This window comes from Neomonachus schauinslandi, chromosome 6, assembly GCF_002201575.2.
Source record: "Neomonachus schauinslandi chromosome 6, ASM220157v2, whole genome shotgun sequence".
NCBI classification, from domain to species: Eukaryota; Metazoa; Chordata; class Mammalia; order Carnivora; family Phocidae; genus Neomonachus; species Neomonachus schauinslandi.
The window spans coordinates 26,105,500-26,123,991 of record NC_058408.1 but is presented as its reverse complement, the minus strand read 5'-3'; the positions used below and the strand labels follow the sequence as shown (position 1 = coordinate 26,123,991).

At 57.3% G+C, this 18,492-nt stretch overlaps 1 protein-coding gene across 1 annotated transcript; it reads left to right on the top strand.

The window, feature by feature from the left end:
- The first annotated feature begins 285 nt into the window (after window positions 1–285).
- Window positions 286–17,286, top strand: SOX13 (SRY-box transcription factor 13). Its single transcript, XM_021686597.2, is given in 15 exon segments — window positions 286–296; window positions 6,447–6,660; window positions 6,663–6,674; window positions 7,769–7,880; window positions 8,175–8,261; window positions 9,599–9,771; window positions 10,208–10,276; window positions 10,626–10,740; window positions 13,143–13,228; window positions 13,439–13,601; window positions 13,980–14,089; window positions 14,249–14,345; window positions 14,669–14,812; window positions 15,727–15,943; window positions 16,606–17,286. Coding segments are annotated over 14 exon segments (1,875 nt in total). The 5' UTR covers window positions 286–296; window position 6,447; the 3' UTR covers window positions 16,883–17,286.
- The last annotated feature ends 1,206 nt before the right edge of the window (window positions 17,287–18,492 follow it).

Genomic DNA, 18,492 nt, shown 5'->3' with positions numbered 1-18,492 from the left:
CTCCCAGCACTGAGTAAACATCAGAGATAGGATCGGGCGTAGCCAGGAAGGGTGGCAGGGTGCGGCCTGGGAGAAGAATGGCCGGATGTGGCACCGGGGCACCGTTCTGGGCACCCACGCCTCGGGCTATTGTTCGGGGCTGCCTGAGGCTCGCCACCCTCTGGGGCTTTGCGAGGAAGTGACATTCCCCAGGGACTCAGGCCCTGCCCCACCCCTGCCGTGGGGCTCTCTCTCCCTGGCGGTGCCCTTGGCACAACCCACTCGGCGAGCCTGGGAGTGGGAGCCTGCAGTAGAGTGTACGTTTGGTGTGGGCCCTGTGGGGAAGTGTGGTCATGGCCCTCCTCGGGGGGTCTGCCTGTCTGCTCAGGCTGTCTTCCTGTACCCCAGGGTCTGAGTCACCCGTCATGCTCCGATGACTGGAATTTATCTCTATCTTTATCTGCATCTAGATATTTGCGGGGGGAGGGGGCTGTCGTTATAGAGGGAGGAAGGGCTAAGGGTGAAAACTGCTTTGATTCCAGTCCAGCTGGGCCAGGTCGTTGGCTGATTGGGAGAGGAAGCGGCTGGTGATTTGTTTTGGGTAGAAGGGGGCCTGTGCGCCGTGCTCCTGTGGGTGGGGGTCGGAGGGCCCAGGAGAGGGTTGGCTGCGGGGAGGAGAAAAGGGAGAGGACTGGCACCTGCAGTCAGCTTTGCCCTGGAAGAGCCGTGTTCTGAGCCGCTGGTCCTCGGGAGCCCGGGTGCCTCTCTGTGCCTTGCGCTGGGCACAGGGTTTGGGGAGCCCAGGGCCTCTCAGCCACCAGCTCACAGACTCAAGGCTCTGCCCCATCAGGGGTGAGGATGGCTTGAACCGTCTCCCCCTATGAGGCCTTCGCCTCTTACGGATGCTCAGGTGAGAGATAAGGCCAAGAGGGAAGGCGGCAGGGGGCCTGGGGAGTGGGCGCCCTAGAAGGGAAGGGTGGGCAGAGCAGGGGTGCTGATCCGTAGCCCAGCTGGTTTCGTGTCCCCATGCCTCTAGCTCCGAAGCAGGACTGTTGAAACTGGTCCTCCCTGAGCCTCAGTTTCTCCATTTATAAAATACGAGTAAGGCTGGGCAAGAGGGAGAAGACTGGGTTCCCAGGAGCACTTCCACCTGGCTGGGCGGCTGACCCCAGTGTCCTGTGGGTTTGTGGCCTCTGACCTGGACCTGGGGGGGAGCTGGGGGAGCCCAGTAACTCAGAGCTCCTGTGCGCCTGGGGTCCTTGGGCTTCTAGGCCTCTGGAGAGAGAGGTTAGGTGTGGTTGCTGACCTCAAACCTCCTGGAAAACCACGTGGGTAAGGGAAGCATGGAGCGTGCTTTTTTGAGGAAAGGGTAAAGGAATGGGAGGGGTTTTTTAGTCTCGGAAAAGAAGAGACTTCAGGGAAGACTCCAATAGGCTCCAAAAGGTGTGGGAAGTGTTTCTTACCTGTCCCAAGGTAAAGGCAAAGGGAAATGGACCGGCTTTGGTGCTGGGGGGTTTAAGTCGCTCCTAGGAAGAGCTTAGATGGGAGGAAGAGGTGGCTGAGTTTGGGTGGGGGTGGGCCGTGTGCCGCAGAGAGCAGCTTCTCGTGCGTAATAACGCAGACCGTCTGACCGATGACGGTTCAACTTATGGTTTTTTGACTCTATGATGGTCAGGAAGCCATAGGCATTCAGTAGAAACCATACTCAGAATTTTTATCTTTTCCCCGGGCTGGCGGTTATGCTGTACGGTGCTCCCTCGTGATGGTGGGCGGCGGTGGTTCCCAGGCAGCCACGAGACACACAATGACTGTGCCTGTCTTCCACATTCAGGACGGTGTTCGGTAAATTACATGAGATACTGAACACTTTTATACGATAGGCTTGGTTTAGATGACCTTGCCCACTGTAGGCTAGTGTAAGTGTTCGCGTTCAAGGTGGGCTAGGCTAAGCCCGTGCCATTGGGTGGGTTAGGTGGAGTACATGCATTTTCGGCTTAACGATATTTTCAACTCACGATGGGTTTTTTGGGACATAACCCCATCATAAGTCGAGGAAGATTTGTAATAGCTGTTGCTTTATTATATGCCCAGATCTGCCTTGTGCTATTTTGCCAAACTGTATTATACTCGGATTGTATGACTATTTATTGAGCACCTGCTGTGCTCCAGGCTCTGTGCTAGACTCAGGGGCTACATTGATGAGCAAAAATGGGTATGTTTCCACAGTGCCCTGGGGTGTGGGGTGTGGGTGGGTTCTCACGCTACTGGGCCAGTCAGAAATTAATGAAGCATGTAAAGGTATCTTTACCAACTGTGATAAGTACCCCGAAGGCCAAGTTTATGGTGTCCTAAGAACGCAAAACAGGCACATATTATAAAGTCTGGAGTGTTAGTGGAAGACTCATCCCTTCATATTGGGTTTTCTTATTTTACTGAGGAGGAAATGAGTTCAGAGAGGTTAAGTCACTTGCTCCAGATAGCACAGCAATTGATTGGACAGAGTTGGCTTTTAGATGTGCCCAGGTCTGCCTCACCCCTGATAACTTTTTCTCTCCACCACCTGACTCTAGGAGCATCCTGGGCTATATGACAACTTAATGGATACCCTCTGTTAATTAATCTTCACGGGCACTGGTGAGATAGGGATTCTTATACCCATTATACAAATGAGACCGAAGAAGCTCAGAGTTAATTAACGTGCTTAAGGTCACACACATCAGCTGGTGGCAGAGCAGGAATTTGAACCGAGGTTGGGGAACCCAAAATTGGACCACCCACCATCGTCCCCCAAATACCCTTGTCCTCCCAGCAGAGCCTGCAGAGGTGAAGTCACCCGTGCAGGGACATGAGCTGCAGAGTGGCAGAGCGGGGACTGCATATCAACTTCGTACCTGCCACCTGGTTCTCCGTTCTCTCCTCATTTAGTTTATCACATGCAGCTTTTGCTGTCCACTCAGAGAAAAGAGAACAGCATGGTTAGGGTCCAGAGCTCGGCGCTGACCCTCTCCGAGGGACTCCCATCTCTGTGGGCAGGGAAAGGGGCTGCTCTTTGAGCAGGCCTGTGCTCTAGGAACTCGGGAGGGAGGGAAGGAGCTGCCCAAGGACCCTCTCCCTGCCCCCCCCCCCCCGCCCCGAAACGTGAGACCCTGGGAGGAGCCCCTCAGGTCTAGTCTGTTGCTTCTCCGTCAACAAATGGGTCCCGAGAGACCAACCGAGAGCCAGGGCCCAGTGCCCGAAGTTGAGGCAGATGCCTGTGGAAATGGAAGGGGCCTTGTTTGGGCAGCAGGATCTGGCCGGGTTATTTGGTGGGCACCATGCCCTGGTGAACAGACGGACACCTCCAAGCCAGCTTGGCTGGTCACTAGGAGTCCTTTTCTTTGTTGGGGGCGGGGCGGGGGCTGTGCCACTGGGAGCCCAGGAGGCAAGCTCCCCAGTATAAAGATAATCCCCAGTGCCCAGCTGGAGGTACTCTTGGGGGTTAAGTGTGGGTAAAAAGGCCATCAGAGCTCAAAGGGAGATGTCCTAAAGCAGCACTTTCCAACAGAAATACAACGTGAGCCTCATGCGCAATTTTAAATTCTCCAGTAACCACATGAAGAAGTGTAAAAGGAAACAAGTGAAAACAGTATTTTATTTAACTCCATGTATCCAAAACATTGTAATTTCAACATCTAATCAATAACCATTTATTAATGAGCTAGGTTACATTCTGGTTTTCATCCTAAGCCTTGGAAACTGGGGTGCAGTTGACACTTCCATTTGCACGGGAACTGGCCGATTACCGGCTCCGTGACCGCAGGTGGTGTGTGGCCATGGTGGTGGGCAGTGCAGGCCTCGAGTCAACTGGGGCTGTTAATCACCTCCTCTGCCTTCCCCTTCAGCCCGGGGCGGCAGATGGTGGCTCAGCCTGTTGCCCTGGGGACGCAGCGGCCCGGACCACCGGGGCCTCGGGTCCGCGGACCGCTCCCGTGCGCCCTACTGCGCGGCCTGGGTCTTGGGCTGCAATGGGAGAAAGGCTTTGAGGTAGGAGCTGGAAGGCCCTGAAGTTGGGGACAGGATGGAGGCGAAAACCCCTTAGGACCCGAGTGGGGCGTGAGGAGGTGCCCTGGTGGCCTGCCCACGCCCGGCGGAGCGGTGGGTGTGGGACGAGGTGGCGCGGAGCGGCCCGGGATCACAAGCGCACAGGCCCGCATTGTTCGCCTGTCACACTTCCTCTGGCTTTATTGCCTTTGTCCAACACCCTATTGTCTGGTTTCCTTTTGTCCCCCTTTCAGCCCCGCTGCCTTTTATTTTCCAGCCAGCCTGGTTGTTTTCATTTCTTTTGTCTGAAGTTCCTGAGAGGAAGGTTTTATTTTCAGCGGTTTGATTAATTCACAGCTTGAGCCCGGGGTTTGTTTGTTATGTAATTGCTGCCCTCAGCTTCGGGATAATACCCCCCTCCCCGCCTGCCCCGCCCCTACGCCCCCCACCCCCCACCCCTGCCCGGGGCCTGGCTGGGCGCCCCTCCCTGTGCCCGGATGGGCCGAGCCGCCGGCTTCCTGGACGCTGGCCAGGCCCCTGCGTGGTGAGAGGGGACCCCGGGGCCGGACCCCAGAGCCTCTTCTCCTGGGCCAGCGTTCTTCGGGTCCGGTCTGCCCCACTCTCCTCACCCTGCAGCGCCCGTCCTGGCTCCCATGTCGGTCCCCAGGGCACCCCGCCCTTTGAAAGTGGCGGGAGAGGTCTGTTCTGGTTTAGATGGCATCAAATCAAATACACCTTATTCAACTATAATGTCCGTTCAGTTGTTTAATGTAAAATAGTGCACAGGGCCTCACTCCTATGTTACAAGAAACATTTTGTTGTAGGGAGTTGACATGATATACAATATGCTACACCTGCAATTCAGTTTTTTTTTTTTAAGATTTTATTTATTTATTTGAGAGACAGAATGAGAGAGAGAGCACATGAGAGGGGGGAGGGTCAGAGGGAGAAGCAGACTCCCTGCTGAGCAGGGAGCCCGATGTGGGACTCGATCCTGGGACTCCAGGATCATGACCTGAGCTGAAGGCAGTCGCTCAACCAACTGAGCCACCCAGGCGCCCCCCGCAATTCAGTTTTAAGGGCTGTTTTGCTATATCTGATTTTTGCCTTACACTCCCCCCCAAAATGTGATGCCCATGCAAAAATGTTTAAATTTTTATTTAACAGTGCTTCTCAAACTAGTGGGTATCAGAATCACCTGAAGGGTTTGTTAAAATAGATTCCTGCTCTACCCATGGAGTTTCTGATTTGCAAGTGACCCTTGACTAACTCCCACTCAAGCCCCCAGGCCATGTTTGGACTGTGGGTCCCTTGTAGGGACTGCATTTCTACGGTGTTTCAACAAGGGGTGTTTATTAGTGCCGCGAAACATTCTAAACAGGTAAATTTTAGCAATTCCTAGTCCTCAGAACTGCCCATTTTACAGATGAGGAGACAGGTGTGGAGAGGTTCAGTAACTTACCTAAGGTCACGTAGTGGGTGTAGGACCTACGGATACCTAGAACTTGCTGCTGGGTGTCCCCGCTGGTCTTGTCACAGTGATTTTGGATAGGGAGCAGGTGAGCTGGGGGCCACTGCTGCTTTGGCTGTGAGCCTGGCTTGACCACCAGCACTCACCCCCCAGGATCCTTAGCTCGCTCAGCTACTCCTGGTGTCCCAGACAGTGGTGACCATGACACGGAGGGGGGGTGCTGGGGGATGCCGTGATGGGAGCAGTGGGTGCAAAGGCTGCTTACAGCAGGGATTGCAAATGCCTACAGGGGCCAGTGAGAGAGACTCTTAAGTGAGGGACTCTAGCTAGCTGAAGGAAAACATCTTTCTTCAAGCCCTACATCTCAGCCTGTTATTTTCCTACTTTTGGTAGATACATGAATGTAAAAAACAGTTCACTTTTATCTTTTCTCTAAGAGGAAAAAAAGGATAAATATATATATATATATATATAGGGTAGATGACACTTGGTTCCCCTTTTGGGGGTCAGTAGGGAATGGTAGGGACTAAGGAAAACTGGCCTGTCCATAAGGAGCACCTGCTACTTAATTCCAGCCAGTTGTTGCCCCAGACCAACTTCAAGAGAAGTTCAAATCCAGATTATGTGAGGTCTCGTGATTTTTAAATTTTGTTAGCTAATTACAAACACACACACACAGATACACACACATATATATGATTTTGACTTTGCTGGGCTCAGAAACTGCCAGTTGAAAATCTCTGCCCTCCTTTGGTGGACCATTCAGCCAACCAGCTCCAACATGGCAGCAGGCAGGGCCTGCTGAAGGCTGGGCCCAGTTGGCTGTAGACCTTACCATTTAAGAAAAAAAAAAAAGCACAGGACTGAAGAATATTTTTTTATTTTTTTCACTATGGGTTCCAAATGGAAGTTTGCATTTGGTGAGGGTGGAGTTGCCGTATCCACCATCAGTTTCCCTCTGCTCCTTCTCCCTCAGGATGTCCATGAGGAGCCCTGGCTCTGCCCAGCTGGCCCTGGATGGCGTGGGCACCATGGTGAACTGCACCGTCAAGTCCGAAGGGAAGAAGGAGCCCTGCCATGAGGCCCTCCAGGGCTCGGCCACCGCAGCTGAACCCCAGCCCGGAGACCCAGCCCGGGCTCCCCAGGACGGTGCTGACTCCCAAGCTCCAGCCCAGGTGCCCGGCACTTTCCCCGGGGCTCCTGGGTCAGTGTCCCCGCTTTGCCTCCGTAGCCCACACCGATGTGCCATACCCGGCCTCTCCTTGAGGCTGGGCGGGCACCCACTTCCCAAGCTGGGCAGACAGGAGGCAGCACCGTCTGTCTCTGGGGCAAGACTTCGGCGGGTGGGGAGGGGCTGCCAAGTTCAGGCAGGCCACCTGTCTGAGTGGTACGTGGCCTCGCTCCTGTGCTTGCTCACCCGTGTGTGACCAGTCCTTACCTCTGAGGACTAGTTGGAGAGAGAGGATACATCTGCTCAAAGTTTACCTACCATATGATTTGAGAAAATCAGCCTTATTACTCGAGCCTGAGATCAACCACTGTTAAAGACAATACAATTCCTCATCCTTAAGAGGAAGGCGTTCTGAACATGAGCAGGAAGGATTCTTGCAGTTCTTAAAAATCCCGATTCCATGCAAGAGCTGCAGAAAGGGTAATATATAACTAAAACCAAATGAATGAAAATGAGAATTTTAGGGCCCTGAGGAAGGATCCGGCCTGGAGGGGCCTGTGGGAGGGGTTAGGGGGTCGGGGTAGTGACGAGGGAGACTTCCTGGAGGAGTAGCGCCCCGAATTAGGCCTTAAAGAATGGAGAGGACTCTGGTGAGGAGAATTGGCGGGGGTGGTGTCCTAAGGAGGGGTGGGGGGGGTCCCAGGAGTCACCCACCCAGCTGCAGATAAGGCTGTGTGCAAGGAAGTGGTGATTAATAGCTCGCTGGCCTCGACTGCAGCAGCGAACCTCATTCACGTGCGTTCACGTCCTTGATCCCAGCAACAGTCCTGACAGGGGAGGTATTAGTATTTCCATTTTCAGAAGAGGGAAGTAAGTCAGGTTCAGAGAAGTTCAGAGTCTCATGTGGGATCAAGCGCCTCGTGAGTCACTGAGCCGGGACTGAGATCCAGGTCTCTGGTCTGCAAACCTTCTGTGCCTTCGCTATATCCGGCAAAGCCAAAGGTTGGGAAGGTGGGGGGGGGCCCCCCTACCCAGGGGGCTGGGTGTGCGTCCCCGGGCTACTCAATTCCCCCTGTAGTCTGCCCCCTTCTCTTGAGGGTGACAGTGACATTCAGTGTGTATTGTAGGATTGCAGCTCCCCTGAGAGCAATGGGTCCCCGGAACCCAAGAGACCGGGAGCTTCTGAGGCCGCCTCTGGAAGCCAGGAGAAGCTAGACTTCAACCAACATTTAAAAGAAGGTAAGATTAGTCTAGGGGCGCCTGGGTGGCTCAGTCGTTAAGCGTCTGCCTTCGGCTCGGGTCATGATCCCAGGGTCCTGGGATCGAGCTCCGTATCGGGCTCCCTGCTCAGCGGGGAGTCTGCTGCTCCCTCTGCCCCTCCCCCCACTCATGCTTGCTCTCTCACTCTTGCTCTCAAATAAAATCTTGGGGGGAAAAATAAAAAAGCAGGGTAAGATGTCTGCCCAGGTTGGAGGTGGGCGTGGGGTGGGAGGTGCTAGGACTTCTGCTCTTCATCCCTTTGGTATCTTCTAGTCGTGCCGGCCATCGAGAAGCTGCTGTCCAGTGACTGGAAGGAGAGGTTTCTGGGAAGGAGCTCTGTGGAAACCAAAGATGTCAAAGGTGAAGGCCCATGTGGGTAGGCAGGGGAGGATGTCGGAACCCTTTCCCTTCTCCTAGCTGGGCCATGCGGTCTGGGCCTATACGGCAGTTTGGGGGGCTCTTAGTCCCCTCCTACCTGGCCTATGCCCTCCTGGCTCCTACCTGGCCCTGGCGGTCAGCACCATCCCTCCCCTGGGGACTGAGTGTTCAGTCTGGCCTCTTGGCAGGAGAGGCCTGGTGGGAATCCCGTTCCACGAGTATGGATTTGGACTCTTTTTTTTTTTTTTATAAGATTTTATTTATTTATTTGACAGAGCACAAATAGGCAGAGTGGCAGGCAGAGGGAGAGGGAGAAGCAGGCTCTCTGCTGAGCAGAGAGCCCGATGTAGGGCTCAATCCCAGGACCTCAGGATCGTGACCTGAGCCGAAGGCAGCCACCTAACCGACTGAGCCACCCAGGCGCCCCTGAATTTGGACTCGTACAGGGACCCTTGTGACCTCAGGCAGGTCACTGCCACTTCCCAGATCTAACTGTATCTAACTATATCAAACAAGCTGGACGTGCCCTTTCACTGCTGAAAATTAATTCTAGGCCACCGGGACCTCACTAACTGAATTCAAGGGCTGCTGCTTGGTTCGTGAGCGTCACTGTTTTCCCAGTGTGGTCAGTCACACCCCCAGGGGGAGCTTTAAGACCTTGCCAATGCCCAGGCTCCATTCCACCTGCTGAATGTGAACCCCAGGGGCTGGGCACTGGGCCTGTGTATTTGTCGAAGGCTCCCTGAGTGATTCTGAGGCGAGTGGCCTGCAGCCTGGCCCAGCTGCGTCTGTCATGAGCTCAGCGGGAGGGCAGGAAGCAGTGGTCCTTTTGGGTGAGGGCCGTGTGCCGGATTCTGGACTAAGCCTTACCTTCATTATCTTAGCCTCACGGCACCCCTGTGAAGGGACCGTTCTTGTGCTCATTGATAGACTAAAAAAGACGAAGTGCAGAGAAGTCGGTTACTTGTCCCACAGCCCCGGGACAGCCTCCTGTGGGATAGTCATCCACGCTGACCCTGCAGCTCAGGGCACTTGAGGACCTCTGAGAAGTGATGTGGGACTCAGATGTGTCCCACTGTCTGCATTTCCAGGGGCTGGAAGCAGCGGGTGGGGACCTTCTAGGGCAGGTGGTCGTCAGAAGGCAAGCAAGCCCCCTCCGGGGCAAGGATCGTGTCTCCATCCTCTGTCACTTGGCCCCTAACAGGGCCCTGGGGGGTAGCCATTGCCCGATGAACGTCAGATGGGTGGGTGGATGCGTGGGTGGACAGACGGACAGAAAAACAACAATTCTCACCGGTGGCCATTTCATCGTGGAGCAGGAACCCAGGAGAGCCTGGCAGAGAAGGAGCTCCAGCTCCTGGTCATGATCCACCAACTGTCCACGCTGCGGGACCAGCTCCTGACAGCGCACTCGGAGCAGAAGAACATGGCTGCCATGCTGTTCGAGAAGCAGCAGCAGCAGATGGAGCTGGCCCGGCAGCAGCAGGAGCAGGTAGGTCCCGCTGGGTGTCCGGCTGCCTTGCTAGGGGAGAGGGGGTCTATCGGGGCCTGGAGGGGAGCACCGTGGGGGCAGACCTGGTAGTGCAGGCCGAGCGAGGCTGGGGGGGGCAGGCCCGGGAGGGGCCGTGGGCAGGGGCCCCAGGCTGGCTGTGACTCGGCCCTGGGGGGAGCCAGGGGGTGGAAGGGACCTGCGGGGCTCTGCGAGGGAGCACCCGCCTCACCTCCCGCTCACCTCCCGCTCACCTCCCGCCTCACCTCCCGTGACGGCCTCAGAGGAGAGTGAGCTCCCTGCAAAGGGAGAACGCACTCTGAAGGTGGACTGTCCTGGTGCTTGCCCCGCTCAGGGCACGGAGGGCATGGCGCGGCAGGCCCCGGGCTGGGGCTAATGTCCGTGACCTCCCCCCTCCCCTGCTCTTCCCTGCTGCCAGATTGCCAAACAGCAGCAGCAGCTGATTCAGCAGCAACATAAGATCAACCTCCTCCAGCAGCAGATCCAGGTAAAGAGGGGGGTGGCCAGAGGCGCAGCGGGTGACGCCAGGGACGGAGGGACGGGGTGCAGATTAAGCAGAATCATTCGGGCATGGCTCCGAGGAGGGGGCTCATTTCCACTCTGGCCCCGTGCCCCCGTCGTCTTCCTCTGTTTTAAGGGAGGGGCCAGAGTACCTTTGTCCCCAACTGGGGCTGAGCTGAGGGCAGGTAGCGGGAGGTGATGTGGGGTCTGGTGGAGCCTTTCGAAGACTGGTCCTGTACTGGTCTGCATGCCTCCCGTGTCTGGGTCCCCATGCCGTGTCCTGGGCTGAGCTGTGTGGGCCCCCAGGGACTCACACAGGGTTTCTTTGCTCTCAGCAGGTCAACATGCCTTATGTCATGATCCCGGCCTTTCCCCCGAGCCACCAGCCTCTACCTGTCACCCCCGATTCCCAGCTGGCCTTGCCCATTCAGCCCATCCCCTGCAAACCAGGTGAGTGGGGGTGGGGGTGCAGCCGTTAGCAGAGGCTGTCCTAAGGTCCCTGAAGGAGCCCCGGACCGTGCTCATGCATTCCTTTACCATGTGGCCTTCCTGGGCCTCGCTTTTGGATCTGTCCAGTGGAAGAAGAATCCCTTCTTTCTGAACTTCACTGGGAGAATGAACAGCAATAGCACTTGAACACCATGCAGTACTTGGCAGATGTAAGCGGATGTGGCCGATTTAGATGCAGTGTCCCCAGCTCTGGTCCCTTAACTGGACCAGAATAGTAACATCTTGGACATTCACTGAGGTGTCTACATGTCCCAGACTCTCACTCTTGTCTCTACCCCAACCGTGCCCCTTCTGCCCCGCCCCCGAAATTCAGCGAACACAGACTGAGCACCAACCACCTGTCAGACACTGTGTTGTCAGGTGGCCACGGGGTGGGGGAAGGGTGATGATAAAAATGGACGTTGAGCTCCAGGAATTTACGGTCTCGGCAGGGAGAAAGGATGCCAGTAACTGGGGAATCTGGGAAGGCTTTCTAAGGAGGTCAGAAATTAGTTGGTGCCCAGGAGGTAGACTGGGGCGGTGAAGCTGGGAGCTGAGGGTGGAAGGCAGTCTGAGGCAGAGGGCCTGGAGCCTGCGGCCAGAAGCTGCAGGGGGTTGGAGTTGAGGGGAGCACATGACTGGGTGGTCGTGGGACAGGTCGGCGACGGAATTTATTTTGTAGAATGCAATCCTGCTTGAACGATTGAACGGAGGGTGTGTTGTCATACCGACTGGGTGATGGGGAACAGAGAGGGACGGGGTACCAGCTGGAGCGGGGACCAGTGGGGGGCTGCTGAGGGGCTTCTGGGGACAGCATGACAGCCTGCACTCGGGCAGAGGTGGTGGGACAGAGGCACAGATGGAATATGTAGGCCGTGATCATGGATTCCTGGTGAAGGGTCATGGGACAGGGCAGGGATGTTGCCCATAGCTGCCCCAGGAGTGGGGACAGCTTTTAGGTCGAGCCCCTCTGGTCCACCGTCCCTGTTCCGTGTGCGAGAGCAGGCAGGTGAGTTCCTGTGGGCCTGCCACCAAGGCCTGTGGGCTATGGGCACAGTTCGTGGGTCACGGACTCTGCTCCTGCCTCATTCGACACCAGGCACTCTGGGTTGGGGGACACAAATGTGGACTGAAAAAGTTAGGCCCTGCCTTCCAGGAATTTTCCACCTGGGGAGGTAGGGAGTTTAGGAAGGGGGAGCAGGCCAGCAGCACAAACCCACTGCAGCTCTGGGTGAATAGAGCTGCTGGAGTGAGGAGGGCAGGGCCTGGTGGGGGCGTTGGGGTGCATCTGAGCCCATGCCTTCTGGACAAGGGAGGCAGGAAACAAGCTGTGGAAGACCTCAACTGGCCAGACTGCCACCCGCTTTGTTGGCTCCAGAATCCTAGTAACCAGGGACCCGGAGGCTTCCAGAGGGCCCTTCCCCAAGCTGAGCGCATCACGCCTCTCCTTAGCTCACAAGCCCTAGATGGTGCCCTGTCGCCTACAGCATGGAGTCCACAAACTCCCAAGGTTGCCTGTCACGGCCAGTTTCCTTTCCCACGCCTTGGCTCTCACCTCCGGGCTCGCCCTCCGCCTGCCCACCCATAGCCGCTAGCCCACCTCTTGCCGCTCCCCCCAGGAAGCCTGCTCCGGGCACCCCAGCTGGAACCAGGTTCTCTGGCATGCCACCCATGCGGCCTGTATCCCTACCCGCCATGTGGTTAGTGACTTGTGTCCGCGGCTTAGCTCTCCACCTGAACGGCCAGCTCCGTGATGCTGGGCTGGGTTGAGGGCGAGCGAGGTGGGCCCGGTAGGATGGAGAATGGAGAAGGTGGGTGCCACGTAAAGGGGAAAGCATGGGCTATGGAGTCTCGAGGACCTGGGTTCACAGGTCCTTGTTCCCATTTCTGAGCTACGTGGGCAACCCATTTTTCATCTGCTTAGTCTCCGCTTCTCTGCAAAACGGGGTGATGTACCGAGCCCCTGTTGTATGCCACTCACTAGGGATTACTGTGAGCTACTGCAGGAGACAGGCTAACACGCGGGGAGCGGCTTTCAGACCTGCACGTAGTAGGTACGGGACACGAGTATCCGTAGAGTGAGCAGAGGTGCACCTGGCCTCGGGTCACCATTGTGTTGGATCCCGAGGCTCCGGGGGTTGGAAAGGGCAGGAAAAAGGTGAAGATGCGGACCAGCGGGCGGGGCAGCGGGGGATGAGGGCATGGGAAGCCTTGGCACTCTGGGGCTGGGGAAAGCTGTGGCTGGAAGCCGACTGGGCCAGCTTCGAGCTTCTGTCCCCTTGGTGCTGCTGGGACCTCGTCAAGCAGGCCGTCTGCTGTTCTGTGCTCATCCAGGACTTTTCTCCTTGCCGCCTTTTCCGTAGTGGAGTACCCCCTACCGCTGCTGCACAGTCCCCCTGCCCCCGTGGTGAAGAGGCCCGGGGCCGTGGCTGCCCACCACCCCCTGCAGGTACTGCTCCACCCCTCGCCTGGGATGGCTGGGGCTGCCTGCCTAGCGGGTGGTGGGGCCCTCCGTCCTTGTTCACCTGTTCCCGCGTCTCCTTGTCTGTTCCCGGTATGCCTGTCTTTTTCGCTGTTACCACGTGTCTCCTCTGTCCCTCCGTGGGGGGGGGTCTCCTTCGGTGTCTCTCTCAGCCTCTGATCTCTGGGTCTCCCTCAGGAGCCCTCCCAGCCTCTGAACCTCACGGCCAAGCCCAAGGCCCCCGAGCTGCCCAATGCATCCAGTTCCCCCAGCCTGAAGATGAACAACTGTGGACCCCGCCCCCCCAGCCATGGGGCCCCCACGCGGGACCTGCAGGCCAGCCCGCCCAGCCTGCCACTGGGTAAGCTTCCTGCCAGGAGGGCGTCTTATGACCCTGGGCATGTCCTTCCCTTCTGTGGGTTACAGGTTTCTGGAAAACAAGGGTTAGACCTGCTGTCTTTGGCCTCTTTGTTTCCACACTTAGTGCCTCAGAAGCTCCCTTACCTCCTGCCCCCCCCCAGATCTGACTGGGCACCCCCACGTCAGGGATCCAGGCCACGGAGTCGCACAATTTCAGGGAGTGCAAGTCTGCATTCTAGTCTGTTGGCACACGGGGAAACAGCCAGTGTAAACAGCGCCCCCTTGGGGATGTGCAGTGCAGAGGGGCGAGAGGGGATGCCAACCCTGGTGAACAGGGTTATCTCTCTACGAACCCTCAGCCTCCCCACTTCTCCCATAGGCTTCCTTGGTGAAGGGGACGCTGTCACCAAAGCCATTCAGGATGCTCGACAGCTGCTGCATGGCCACAGTGGGGCGTTAGAGAGCTCCCCCAACGCTCCCTTCCGCAAGGTATGGGCCCCCCACTCCCCTGCACCGGGGCGCAGGGAACCGCCAACAGACGGTGGCTGGGGTGGAAGACTCAAGTCTGAGGCCACCAGAGGGAGGGGCGGAGGGAGGGCAGTGGGGTGATGCAGAGAGGCCGATGTAGATTTCCTCTGTCAACCCCAGGACCTCATCAGCCTGGACATGTCCCCGGCCAAGGAGCGGCTGGAGGAGAGTTGCGTGCACCCCCTGGAAGAAGCCATGTTGGGCTGCGACATGGACGGTAGGACCCCGTGCTGGTGGGCAGGAGGGCCCGCCTCTGCTTCCCACGGGGGCCAGGGTGGGTCAGGTCGTCTCTCTCCCTGATGCCTTTTCTCCCATAGTCTGTCTCTGGAGTCCCCTCGTGTGTCTGTCCCTTGTCAGTCCCCGGCTAGGCCTCTGCTAGGCCTCTGCGGAGGTCTTGCTGCTGGTGTCCAATGGCGGCTGTGGGAGCCCCGCCATCGCCCCCTAGTGATCAAGTAGGAGATGACTGCTAGCCGCGGAGGCCTCTCCTTCCTTACCCCAGAGGAGCCGCCCCGCCTGGCTGACTCCACTCCTGTCCCCCAGGCTCCCGCCACTTTCCTGAGTCCCGCAGCAGCAGCCACATCAAGAGGCCCATGAATGCCTTCATGGTGTGGGCCAAGGATGAGCGACGGAAGATCCTCCAAGCCTTCCCGGACATGCACAACTCGAGCATCAGCAAGATCCTGGGTAAGGGCCAGTGGTGGGGTGTCTGGGAGCTCTCAGGGCTCCAGGAGACAGCTGTCAGGATGATGACCTTCAGAGGAGTCTGGGGTACAGGGGTCAGGCCGGATGTGCGGAGGCTGGGTCCTGGGGTTTTGTATCATCATAGGGCTCTTTGGTTAGCACCTGCACCTAAGAACTCAGGCGTGCGTGCGTGCGTGCGTTCTTTAGCCCCTGATCTCTCCCTAACCTATTCTGCTGTTGGTCCAGACCCTTGGAACTCTGGCTCTGGCAAGAAAGAGGAAGGACTGGTGTTCTCGGGCTATCCTTAGAAAGGTTTTATTTATATATATATATATATATATATATTTTACATATATATAAAAAATAATATTTTTTAGGTATCATTTTTAAATAAGTGTTAATTTAATCTCTACACCCAACATGGGGCTCAGACTCATAAATAAGAGTCAGATGCTCTTCCGACTGAGCCAGCCATTGCCCCAGTAGAAAGGTTTTTTAAAAAAATTCTATGTCCTGACTGGAGGTCAAGGAGGGATGTAGGGCAGGTGGGGCTAGAAGCTGGCAGTTGTCTTCAAGATGGAGGCTCTTGTCTCTTGTCAACCGAGACAGTTGACAAGGTATTTTGTCTTAAGCAGGAAGCCGGGGGGGCTGTTCTTTTGTTTATGCAAATCATGCAGACCAGAGGCCTCCCAGAAGTTGCTGGGTAGTCTGGGACGTGGTAGCACGTGCCAGCTTCATTCATTCATTTGCTCAAGGGACCTCCAAGGAGCACCTGTGTTGGGCCAGGTCCTTGCTAAATGTCGGCACATAGATCACCTCATGGACTCACCTGGGGACCCAAGTCTTGGGGCCTGCAGGGGGGCTGGGGATGGTAGACAAAACCCCACACTGACCGCCCACCCCGGGGCCCGGGCCAGGCTCCCGCTGGAAGTCCATGACCAACCAGGAGAAGCAGCCGTACTACGAGGAGCAGGCAAGGCTGAGCCGGCAGCACCTGGAAAAGTACCCCGATTATAAGTATAAGCCCCGGCCCAAGCGCACCTGCATCGTGGAGGGCAAGCGGCTCCGGGTGGGCGAGTACAAAGCCCTGATGAGGACCCGGCGCCAGGACGCCCGCCAGAGCTACGTGACCCCGTGAGTTGTGCCTCCCTGGGTGGCAGGGACCGTGCACGCGTCCCTGCGCTGCGCATGCTGATGCTGGTGTGTGGCGGCCTTCGTCGGGGTCTCCAGGGGTGCTGTCTGGCCTGGAGCGCACGTGTGCGTGGGCGTCGTGTGTGTCTCCCGGGGCCCACCCGTGGGGCTGCAGGGGTGTAGGGTATGGGTTTGTACCTGACTGGGGGGCGCTGGCCACGTGTACCTGGAGGAAAACGTGCCTGTGAGTTACAAACTCCATGAAAAAATTCAGGGCTACTAAAAACAAAGGTGCTTCTCATACAGGGGGTGCCTGACTTGTCAGAAGCAAGCACTTTCGTGGATTCCTGTAAACGGGAACCCCCCTGGGGCATTTAAGTCTATCACTTCCTAATGCTGATTCCCACACGTTCCCCCGGGAGTATCTGTGGAACACGCTCCCGGCCCTGAGGCCGCACGTGTGTGCTGGGCTGTGGCTGACCGTGAATGTGGCCATCAGAAGGCAGCCGGGAGGGGGTGGGGGGGGGTGGTGTGTGTGTGTGTGTGTGTCAGAGCCGAAGGCGGGGGGGGGGGGGGGGGGGCACAACCCCAAGGCGGGGGGGGGGGGCTTTATGGGGGTGCAAAGTGAGGGTCCTTCTGCAACATGCCTCTTCTCTGCCCTGCAGCCCCCAGGCCGGCCACCTGCAGATGAGCTCTCCCGACGTCCTGTACCCTCGGGTGGCAGGCATGCCCCTGGCTCAGCCTCTGGTGGAGCATTACGTGCCCCGGAGCCTGGACCCCAACATGCCTGTCATCGTCAACACTTGCAGCCTCAGGGAGGAGGGGGAGGCCACGGAAGACAGGCACTCGGTGGCGGAGGGTGAGCTGTACCGGTACAGCGAGGACGAGGACTCGGAGGGCGACGAGAAGAGCGACGGGGAGCTGGTGGTGCTCACAGACTGATCCGAGCGGGGTGGGCTCCTCCCGGGGAAGACCCGGCCCCCAGCCCATGGGCGCAGCCAGCCGGCCTGGACTCTGTTGGTACTTGGACTTGGGCCTGCCCGGGAGAGGGGCACAACTGTGCACTTGTAGATAGCCTCCTGGGGGGAGATGCCCCCCCCACCAGCCCTGCGGCCGCGCCCAGGGAGCTGCTGGCCTCACCGGGCAGGACCTGTAGAGTGGTCGGGGGCTGAGCGCCTTGGCCCCTGGGGCCCATGGCCAGCAGACACTGTATGACCCTCCCCTCCTGCAGGTCTCCTCACCCCAGGGGTATGGCAGCTCCAGACCTGTCGCCCTGGGGCCACATGCTTTGTTTCCATTCTTGTCCTGGCTGGACCAGCCCCCGCAGGACCAACACCCCCCCCCATTCCCCCCCACTCCCACATCGCTCCTCTATCACAGGATCACTTTGTGCAAAAAGGTCTGGCTGTCCCTCGCTGTCTTGATCTTCTGCCCAGCCTGTCGTGCCTCTGGCTGCAGAGTATAGATGTGTGCGCGTGTGTGTGCGCGCGCGCACACGCGTGTTTCCATCTGTTCACTCATCGCGCAAGGTATTTATTGAGCACCTGCTCCGTGCCAGGCACTGTTGCTGAGTTCCTGTGGGTGTCTCTCGATACCACTCTTGCTTCTCTGGGGGCCTCTCCGTGCTTCACTGTCCCCAAATTGCTACCTCTTTGTCAGTCTGGGTGTCTCAGGTTCTGTGTGTCCTTGTGTGTTTCTGTCCTCAATTCTCTGCAGGGCTGTTCTTCTGTCTCCCTTTCTTGGGGTCTGCGCCTCTGCCCTTTTGACACTGCTGGCCAGTCTGGGTTTCTGTAAGGCCCCTGGTCAGCCCCGGGGCCCACCAGCCGCCCTGACCTCCCCTGCCGGGCCGTTCCCACAGAGCCATTTTTAGCTCAGAGCAACATGGGAATGTGCTCAGCCTCCAAGGGGCTCTGTCTTCGTGCCCCAGCCCCTGGTCCCAGCCTGAGTGCCGGGAGTTGGGGACAGGAGGATTGATGGTGCCCCCCTTCCTGACAGTTGACAGAAGCCCTGGAGAGCCAGGGCTCCTCATGGCAGCTGGTGAGTAGGGAGTGGAAGGGGGGGCTCCCCATTCTTGGGTTGGTGAGGATAAGACTCTGCCCCTCTGCCTGCTCCTTTCCCCTCCCCCACTCACACTGGGGAACTTGCCTCAGCTCCTGCTCACATGGACAAATTATTTCCCTAAGAAAAATCCCACTGGCACCTGACTCCACAAAGATCCTGAACAGCCCTTGGGTCAGGGTGGGAAGGGAACCCCAAACCCCACAGGGGCAGATGTGGCATCTGTGCCTAACCCCCCCCCACCAATCTTCTCCCCTTCCTCTCCATCCCCCTCCTTCCCTCAAGCCCAACTTCTCTCCAGGCTGTTTCTTTTTTTTATGACTGTAAACATAGATAGTGCTTTATTTTGTTAATAATAAGATAATGATGAGTAACTTAACCAGCACCTTTCTCCTGTTTACACTTGGGGAATTTTTTTGTTTTCTGTTGGCATAATAAAGACAGACCATTTCAGAATCTAGTTCTTACTTCGGTGGTGGTGGGGGGTCGGGGGG